This window comes from Anopheles bellator, chromosome 2 (genome assembly GCF_943735745.2).
Source record: "Anopheles bellator chromosome 2, idAnoBellAS_SP24_06.2, whole genome shotgun sequence".
In the NCBI taxonomy this organism is placed as follows: domain Eukaryota; kingdom Metazoa; phylum Arthropoda; class Insecta; order Diptera; family Culicidae; genus Anopheles; species Anopheles bellator.
Genome location: NC_071286.1, coordinates 61,863,571 through 61,874,005, shown reverse-complemented (window position 1 = coordinate 61,874,005; position 10,435 = coordinate 61,863,571). Strand labels below are relative to the sequence as shown.

The 10,435-nt window shown below is 47.1% G+C and overlaps 1 protein-coding gene across 1 annotated transcript; it reads right to left on the bottom strand.

Moving 5' to 3' along the window:
• Positions 1 to 6,465: 6,465 nt before the first annotated feature.
• Positions 6,466 to 7,982, bottom strand: LOC131207831 (zinc finger protein OZF-like). Its single transcript, XM_058200460.1, has 2 exons — positions 7,953 to 7,982; positions 6,466 to 7,893 (listed from the first exon to the last, which is right to left on the bottom strand). The coding sequence occupies exons 1-2, from the start codon at positions 7,980 to 7,982 to the stop codon at positions 6,466 to 6,468; spliced, it is 1,458 nt and encodes a 485-aa protein (XP_058056443.1).
• Between the last annotated feature and the right edge of the window lie 2,453 nt (positions 7,983 to 10,435).

Below are 10,435 nucleotides of genomic sequence, written 5' to 3'. Positions count from 1 at the left end.
TTCCCTCTTCGGCACTGCACTGATGCAACTCACTCAGGGACACTCACTGCCATTTTGTGCCCGGGTAAATTGCAGCGGCCGTCGCCGTCGCCGGGAAGTTATGCTCAACTTTCACGACCGAAACCAATTTTGAAGCCAAACAAAATAGAGAAAGATAAAAAAACGAATGGTAGCAACGAAGGATAAAATCAGCCGAAAAAAAAACAGAAACAAAGATAAGAAAGCAGAGGAACAGCAAAGCAGTGCAAAAGAAAATGGAAAAAGTGGTGGAAGAAAGAAAACAAGAAAGAAAGCAAAAGAAAAGGGCACCAATAGCAAGAACTGGTAAACTTTAAACTAGAACAGCTCCGAAGAAAGAAAGAAAAACAGTAAAACCCTCAAACTAAAGCGCAATTGCATCTCGACGGTTCTTGGTCAATCTATATGCAGCGATCACACAGCTTCGTACAACGCAATTTCCCACAATAAACCGCTGCTGCTGCTGTTCCTGAAACAAGCCCAAAGGCCAGTTGCCTAGTGATCTCATTGTTTAAATCTAATTTTCCTACTAAAAATAGTAAGAGAGATGCAAACGGACTGCACGCGGTGCCCGGTATGCCATTTGTCTGGCCTTCTTACAATTACCCTCATGCAACTTAAAACAACGAACAATTTAACCAACATTGCAAAACAACGAAACAGGAAAGCAGCCATCACTTTCTTTGCCACACACCGCGCGAGCGATGATGATGACATAATGGCCGGCGCACTCGGTTCGTGTGTCTCGGTTCTTGTCGCTCGGTGCGGTGGGCCGAAAAGTGGGCCAGTTTCTGGTTCGACGCACACAGAAGAGCTTGTGCACCATTTACGGCAGAATGCACCGACCGGATGCAGCAGCACACGGCGAGAGGGACGCGCCTATGTCTGGGTTCCACGTTACGATTGACCTAAATAGGGCGCGTTTGCGCGAATTTCTCAACTGCGCAGTTTGGGGTGACTGGCGCACTGCAGCAGTAAACGTGGTTCAATTTTAACTTTATCCCCTTTCGCAGCATTCGGTAACGGTGTCCCAACTTGTGCTACGGTGCTGTTTTATTCCTCTTTTGGGATCAATTCCTGAAATTTACCAAGCTAAAGTTAAGCTTACGGTGGCATGGTTTACGAAATCATCTTTATACACTAAATGAACCACATTTTTGTGTAGTTTTAATAATGATGATGAAAACCAAATAATTAAAACACAGAGTCTATCTACGCTCAGTTTGTGCTTATTAAACAGAACCCCAGTTTAAACAGTAACAGTTGTTAAGTGTGTTCCCAATGTTTCGTTTCTCCCGTAATGCTACCATCCCATCTAGAATATCCTATAATAAGTTTAAGAACATTCTTGAGCTACAGAACTTATATCATTCGCCCCGAGTCGCTCAGAAACCAAAAAGACCGATGCCTCGGAATTTCACATTCCAGAAGCGTTACACAATCCTTAAACAAGAAGGCGATTAACGGTAGAGAGCATTTCTTACGGCACAGCGTGACCATTCTCCCCGTCATCATCATCACCTCGGGTGGCCCAAAATGTCTCTCGTAATCCCCGTTTGGCCCAATGGGGATGGGTTGAATAATTTTCCGTTTCCCATAACCGTCATCATCATCGTCGTCATCCGTCGGGCCCGGCTTTACCCGCTCTCGTGTCTCGTGTTCACAGTTTAAAATGGAAAAATAAATAACATAAAAAATAAACAAACAAACAAACAAACAAACTCTTCAGATGCCGCCCAAACTTTCTCTCGCTTTTGGGCGTCTTCGTGCCACAAAACTCGAAACGCAACAAAAACGGAAAAGAACATTCAACATTCACCAAAACCAAATGAAAAACAGAAAGAAAGAAGCACACTCAATTGACCCCAAAAAACCGGTTATTGGCGCGGGGCCGGGTACGGCCATCAATCTTGTCGACACTCCCGCACCATATGCTGCTGTCCGTCGACATGCACCCAGCGTGACGTGTGCCGTCGCCCGGGCCACAACCAGCATCCGAGCATTATTTTACTATTTTTTATATCGTTCATTTTCCTTCATCTTTATGTACTCCAACCAGAGGTCCACCACGGCCACGGTCAGCACCCGTCACACGGGCCACCCCGAACCCCGAAGTCTATTTTTGTGCGGCCTGAAATTGACCCTCTCTTTGCGACAGGAACGTGTTCCATTCGATGGGTCACAACTGTCGTTCGGACCCCAAACCGACGAGACAAGCGGTCCCAAAATTCACGCCCGGGAGAGAGAAAGAGGACCCAACGGAACATCAACGGAACCGTTTACGGTGCGTGGCCGCAGTACCGGGGCCCAGACATTGCCTGTAAAGTAGGTCAGCAGATAGTGGCCCTCCGCGACCCAGAGTGTGAGGACAGTGACAGAAAAAAATATGCTCAATTCCGTGCTCGCACGATCCCGGCCGAGAGAACGCCAGAGCCGAAAGTGTTTACCGACGGCGACCAGAAAAGTAAATAGATTATAGTGGCCCTCTGGCTCCCCTAGTGTTTTATTTGCTAATGACCAGAAAAATCGAAATGACTCGTGCCGAATAGGGAAAGCCAACCCCCGCCGGAGAACCTTCCAGGGAAGTGAGCCCACGTTGCTACTACTACCGGAGCGGCACGCCGGCTGCCATTTTGCGCCAAAAAAACACAAAGCACCTGCGTACCGCGCAATGGCGGACGAGGAGTTAACGGGTGGCCAGCAGGCACTTAGTGTGTGTAGCTAAATGTGGCACGCGAATGTGGGACACCCGACCAGGCACGACCGTGGATTCTTTTTTTATTTTTCCGGTTTTTTCGTTCTCTGCCGTCACTTCCGCTCAACCCACAGGTGGTGGTTCCGAGGCATTTCCATCCGTTTGCATTGCACCAGCCCGTGGAAAACGGAAAGTGGTGCATGAGGGAAAACGGAGCGAAATGCGTGAAACCCTTTTGTAACCACTTGAAACATTAAATTTGAAAAACTCACAAATAGAAAAATATATGAAGACACATACCGATAACTAAGTTAAACAGCAACAGAAATATGTAACAGCTTGAAAATACAGCAAAATCGAACAAAGGAAGCAAACATTAGGACGAAAACAAAAAGAGAATAAACCGAGGCTTAAAGACGGCGCAGGTTTGTTTTATTTTTAAATTGCATAATTTGACCGAATGATCATGCTTCAAAATCCGTAATCCCGTAACTCGATCGGCTTTCCAGTACACCCAACACTCATTAGACAATTACTAGCACTGAACTCGTTATCCTGGCCGAGGGTGTCGAATCGACGGGCAAACTGCGTAAGTACCGTTGCGTGAAGTGGTTCAAAGTTGTTCGGCCGTTAACGGCAATTTTATAGTAACACCCCCTTGAGTGAAAGAAAACAAAGCTAATTTCCTGCACCGGCGGCGCCCACATAACCTACTGCCACGGAGACACCGCTTACCGCCTAGGATCGCGCACACGGCGAGCGACTAAGCCGGCCAAGTGCCAAGTGCAAAACAGCCGGGTGACGGCCGCCCAGGCTGACATAACGTGCCGGGCGCCGGGCACCGCGCTTTCACTTCGGCCATGGTGCCATTTCAATGCTAAACATTGGCCGCCATCAGGGCCAACGCACAACGGAAGGGCATACCCCCGCGCCGATCAGTGCCGCACAAAGGCGCCCCGGAGAGATAGAGAGGGACAGAGGGAGAGACAGGTCGAGAGGAGAGCATAATGAATGGGTGCGAAGTGACGTATTTCGACGAGCAGCGATTAAATCACTTATGCTGATGACTGAGAAGTGTTTTAGGATCTTTTCAGAGGTCAGGATGGATGGCAAGCGTCAATGCGGTTCAACAGCATACAAAGCATACAGAATTGTTCCCAAACTGCCCAGATTATTTTTAGAATCATTTGGTTTCTGTGATGATTATTCTTGTTTTATTTCTTTCCATTGTGGTCCTGTTGAGACGTTATACGGCGACGAAAGCGTAGGTGATCCAATTTGGGTCACAGGGTCGTAAGTTCAACGCAGGTCTTACCAATGAGTAATGCTTTCGTAAGAAGGGCCACCCCTTTTTTGAGGATTCGATATTTTCTATGACTTAATTCTATTCTGGTTAGAAGCTGAGTGACTCGAAATGGAATTAGTGAATGGACATGTTGTTCATTTTGCCAAAGGGAAACGATCTTCTTTTATGCTTTAACCTTCACAACCGAAACCGTCTGCTGCCAATCCCACTGACCTTTCGGGCAGCGTTCCCGTTTTCAGTCAGTTCGTGATGGAACTAAGGTCCAACGAGCGAGAAAGTAAACGAAAGGTTTGCGAACAATGTGCGGCTGTCTGGGCGACCATTTTCCCAAACCCCGCTGGTTGAAGCTTTTTAGGGTTCTGCTCCAGCTCCAGCCTAGCACTGTCGGAATCGCTCGTGACCAGCGCAACCCAAATGCACGACGCCGAACAGGGCGAATCGGTGGCAGCAAATTGGGTCAAGTGTGAACGGTTTGAATAATTTAGCATTTGACGGTTCCTGTCGGACTGTGGGACACTCGTCTGGATGGGATCGTCTTTGGATGGGATACTACTTCCGGTTTTGCTGGCTATGACACCCGAAGGATTGTATCCAAAGCGGTGTATTGCCTGATTAAAGTTCACTGAAATAGACGAATCCAACAGTTTCTGGAGTTTTAAACAATTTTCCAGTGGTCCAAAATATTACCACTTCGGTAGCCTATTGGTGCACTCGTCTACAATCGTGATGATGTAAATGCACCTAACGGCCAAAGTGACTGGCTCTTGATAATAGTAAACGATAGAAAAGAAACAAGAAAATCCAACCACCGTCGCAGAAGCCGAGCACAAAAAACCTTAATCCAGAAAAAGAACAGCGCAAGTAAATCCTTCAGACGACCATCCGATTCGAGATGACCTCAATTTGTTCCAGAAATAAAAAGAAAACAACAATATAATGATGGCCGGGCCCGCCGTATGCCGTATGTGCAGCGGGCGGCGTTACAACTAGGGTACGGTAGGCAATGAGATAAGCGCGTCTGCAAAATGCAATCCAACGCCGATCGCGTCCAGGTGCTAAGAGGGTGCTTTGGCCAGAGGTGGTCGTCTTTTTTCTTAGCTCGCCCCATATTTCGCTCGAGCTGGAGGGTGATCTGAAGCTCCCGGCGTAATACAGTCGAGACACAGCGTAATGTAACACACAACACATGGAGCCTCCTAGCACTGGCCGGCCGGGCCAGAATGTGGGTCGAAACAATAAATGTTCCCCCGGTGGAATATTCCATGACGAAAGGGACCGCGAGAGATTATTGTACCGCGCGCAGCAGGTACTCTTATTTGAGTAGATACGCTATGCGCGACAGACTTTGACTTTCGCAAAGTGCATTTCGGTGCAAAAAGATATATGCACCCCCCCGACGGGGAGGACTCTATCGTGCTAGCTCCCTCATTATCTTGTAGAAAGTGAAAAACAGGAATCGTAACACCCTGTCCGAAAACGGCCAATCATCTTTGGTTTGGGGAAAAGGAGCAAAAAAACTGGGTGACACCACCCACCCAGACACCCAAGAACCAGCCCGGTCGGGACCAGTATAGATTACTGGTGGGCGACCCACCCCACCCAGGGCACCGTATCGTTCCGAATGCCAGCTGTCGCGGGTTCGATGACCCGCCACCGAATGTGCGCCGAAAGCGGGCGGAAAGACCCGAAAATGTTGAACTTATTTTCGTCCCCCAACACCAAGTGGCCCCCCAACAAGCCTCCATGTGACCACCATTAGAGGTGTGCGTGTTTGCCTCGGTGCGTTAGTGTGTCAGTTCCTTTGTGTGCCGGATGCACGACGGCTTGCAGTGAAGATGCAGCAACAGCAGCGAGCTTGCGGGACAGATAAGCGATAGGTGGTGCACGGCCACTGCAGTGACCGATAACGGTTTTGGAGGGCATATTTCAGCATTTTGAGAAACACAAAGCGGAGGAGCTCCGGCCTTGCGGGCACGGTCCTGGAGGACGGTTGGGAGCGGCCGACACAACAGGCCTTTCCTTCCGCGCGATACGGAGCAGCAAGGGGGGGAGCGTTTCGATTATGCGTCCTTGCAAATGTTTTCGCCCCGGACGAAGCACACGTGTTATGTAGGTCAGGCAATGTGGGTCGTCCACGGCGAAAGCGAGAGTGAGTGATTATCGCACAGGAATCAGAGGTAGCCCGACACACTGATAGGCGCTGGTTATAGCCTTCGAAAAGGGGTCAAAGTAAATCTTTGACTCAAATATATTAAATAATATTGGGACTTCAAGAATAACAACAATGAGATGCGTTAAATGTAAAAGTGGTCAAAGCGGGATGCATTCTACCACAACTTGTACGGGATTATCTTCGCTTCTCCGAACTGGAACCAGGATAGGAATGGTACTATGGAACCTACTGTTTTGCATCTTGTGGTGTGGCTTTCTGGGGTATTACAAAGGACTATGGTTTGACCAAGGCAGAACGTTTGCCACCGCTACACTTCTGTCGATGCGTTTGGAGAGCCGATGGTCGATGAAATTTTTTTGCACATAAATCGCAGCTGTACGGATAGTCTCCGGTATGGGACCGTTCATGCTTCCGTCGGTCGCTGACGTAGCCGAAGCGCCGGTCACAGAATCGGCAGGGGTACAGCTTTTCACCGGTGTGCGATCGCAAATGGCTAACGAGGTTCGAGCGAATCCGGAACCGCTTCGGGCACACCGAACACGACAACGGTAGCTCGGATCCGTGCCGTAGCATGTGCTCCTTGAGTTGGTGCTTGGTGCGCACACGGTGGTCACAAGTATCACACCGTAGCGTACGCTCTCCGTGTATTTTCTGGTGTCCCCGCAGTGCCGCATCCGTCTTAAAGGAAGCCCCACATTCCGAGCACACGAACCTACGATCAACTTCATGCGTTTTCTCGTGGGCTTGTCGCTTCGACGGACAATCGAAAGCGGCGCCGCACCGAACGCACGTGAACGGTTTGGCCCGATACACGGCCGTCTGATGCTGGCGGAGGCAGATGCGGTTCTTGAAAAACTTGTAGCACACACCGCACTGAAAATCGTAACCGGCGTCTTCGTTGCGCGGGTGCTGTGCGTGGACGGACAAACCGTGCTCGAGCAGCTCGTCGACCGTTTCGTAGCGCTCGCCGCATCCGCAGCATATTTTCAGCTGCTGTTCCTCGAGCAAGTAGCACTTTCTTCGGACGGACTGCAGATAAGCTTGGTGTTCTGCAGCCATGTGCTGTCCCTTCTCCTTCGGGCGATCGAAAACCTTGCTGCAGACCGGGCACTCGTAGTCCCGCACCAGGCGCCGCAAGTGTGTGATGAGATTTTTTCGGAGCCGAAACCGACCGAAGCAAATATAACACTCGTAACCGTAAGATTCGTCATACACCTTCGGTTTGCAGTGCTTCTCGGCGCCATGCTTTTCTAGCTCATCTCTCGTGCTAAACGTCAGCATACACTTTCGTCCACAGCATCGAAAGGGATTGCTTCCGTTCGCCCGCGTTGGAAAGTAGTCTACGTGTTTGAGGGCCGTGCGCTGGACGCTCCGCGCACCGCCAGCGTCTGCTTGTTTGCTCCTATCTGCACTGCTCCGATCGTCCGACGTCGCTGACCAATCACTCTCGCAGCGCACGTCATCCACTTCGTCCAACAGGTATTCAACTTCATCGTAGGAAACTGTCTCATCGATGCTGACCGGCTCAATACATAGTGCGATGGTCCCAGGACGTTCCGTCGATGTACTACTGTCCGCAGCATTATCCACAGCTTCTTTCTCCACGCTGGTCACCAGTTTCATGAAGCGATACGCATCGACCGTGTGTTCCACACAATCCACACACAGCACCACAGGTATTCCGTGCTCCTCGTGGGGAATCTAAAACGAGTTCAGGAAAGTAAGGACTGCGTTCCGGTCCAAGTGCGTCCATTACTTACCTGTAGCATCGGAAACAATGTTTGAAACATTTCTCCCAGTGTACAGCTATTTCGCTTCGAGTGCACCGAAATGTGGTCTTTCGTATCGGTTCTGCACGCATGGCAAGTTAGTGTAGAATTTCCGTCCATTTGGCACTGGTTTTCATCCACCCAACAAACGGTTGTTGGATTTATTCTGTAAACCGCGTTTTAGCGCTTAAATTGGAAACGTACGAAAACCCCGCGACGAAGCAGACATAGGTTGTCGGCTATGTTTACATTTTGCTGCGCTACCCGTTACGCGTTACGCGTTACGCTCGGTACCTGTCAGTGGAGCACGCTAAACATAAGGGACAGACACACGACAAATAACGGTCACTGTCCGTTTGAATTGGAACACAACACATTCAAAAACACATTTGTAAAACTGACCAAAATAGTCAAATGAAATAAGAACCCACACCTTTCCCAATCCAAAAATGTTGATTGGTTGAATAACGAGTCATCCGAAACGTCTTTGCTGTCCTCTATATAGGCTTAATATGCTTTATTTGTCATTCAACGAATACAATTATGGTTACATTGATATTTTGCTTGTTTCATGCTCACAACTATTTCCTAATTTTATTTGTATTTTAATGTTGCTTCGCTTCACATATCATTACCCACGCACATTTGCTCCTTATCTTTGTTTCCACCCCCCCTCGTACCCCCATTCGTATATAGTCACCTATCGAGGGGCAAATATGCAATAATTTACCCTCTAGCGTCATGTATTATCTTTTTTTTCAATCCCTCGGCACTGACCCCCTTGGGAGTGTCAAGTGTTTCGGTGGCGGATTTTACCAATATTGTTGGTTTGCTTGTTGCATTGCATGTGTATAACCTTACGTTTCTACTTATTCGTTTACTTACATTGTAGATGTTTTCATTCAATTACTTATTCACTTACTTTTTTTGCATAACCGCTTTGTGTTTCAAACGATTATGCATGGTTTAAATTTTCAAATATTTCAATACACATCACATGACTATTTATGTTCTTTAATATTATTTTGCACCATATCGCACTTAAATCTGTTGATCTACGTCCGTTAATGCGCCTTTGCGTATAGTTCATTGCTCGTATTAATCGTAACTTGAGTAGTTTTCGTCAATGCACTGCCTTGGATTTGGTTAACTGATCACGTGTGTCCTGGATGGCTCGCCCTGTTACGCACTCATCCTACCTCCATACCCGGATCAACGCAATTGGAGTTTATGTCTAGTTGCTTCCTTAGTACAACCCACCTCAACAGCAAATTCATCCACATCCCGCTACGATCACATTCATTGTGCTATGCAGAACAATGCACTCAGTACATTCGGCCTTCTTATGAACACTTTCCATTCCGTCGAGCTTCTGCTGGAATTCCTTCATTCTTGTACGCTTCGCCGTTCGCAGCATCATCGTCAGTAACTAGTCGTTCAGCTTGTAAATGAGTACCACTCATGTCGCCTCTCTTAATCGGGTCATTCTTAGTCAGCTAATAATAAATAGTAATAAGAATACGATTGTTGCGTGTGTTCTTATTACATTAAAGCGTTTCATATTAATCAGAGTTGTCTGTTTCTTTTTGGGCAACACATCAAGTCTCTGACCATTACACACTGCGGGCGAAAATATTCACAGTTTTGAATATCAGTACGCCTGGTTCTACAGTTACTTTTTTTGGGTTTTTCGTGCTATTATTTTTCAGCAGTTTGCTCGTCCTATACCACAGTTCATTCGCTTCCCTCCGACAATTTCCTTCCTGTGGCTCATATCATCTGATTCGATGCATCCGCGCACTGGGCCTGTTCTTCAGTCATCGATACAATTTGTTGTAAATTAAGAAAAAATATATGCATATTTATTGTTGCTCTATGTAGCATCCTTAAAAATACCCCAAATGCTAACAGTTTGTGTGTTTATATGTGGGTGGCTTTAGTTGTCGTTTCTTTGTTGTAGTTTCGTAATTTACTCGTCATCCTACATCGTTTGCTTTTTTAATATTACACTGTGTGTAATGGCTAGTCATGTTTAGCGCCTAACGAATGTCATTTATTTTTTTTAACCATATCTTATACTACGTCATTTTGATTGGTCACATGTATCGCGTTTTTAAAGTTTTCTGTGTGTATAGTTGTTTCGTTTAATATTTCTTGAAATTTGTTGTCTGTTTGTTTATTTCGTACAAACAACAGTTTTAGTTCAGTTGTTGTATCTGATGATCCGAATATTACTTCGCGTTCATTCTTGTTCTATCTTCGCACTTGACGCCAGTCACCATACACTCATAAAAGATTTAGTTTGTCCTTCTTCTTCCATCTCACGCTTTTTCACAACATGCTGTCTTATTCCAACCATGCTAAAAGAATGCTAGATTACCACTGCAACGGTGCCATAACTGTTACTAAACCCAACGGGAGTTTCCGTTGGTGTCAACTATTAGTATACTACCGTTTTCGCGTCTTTACTCTTT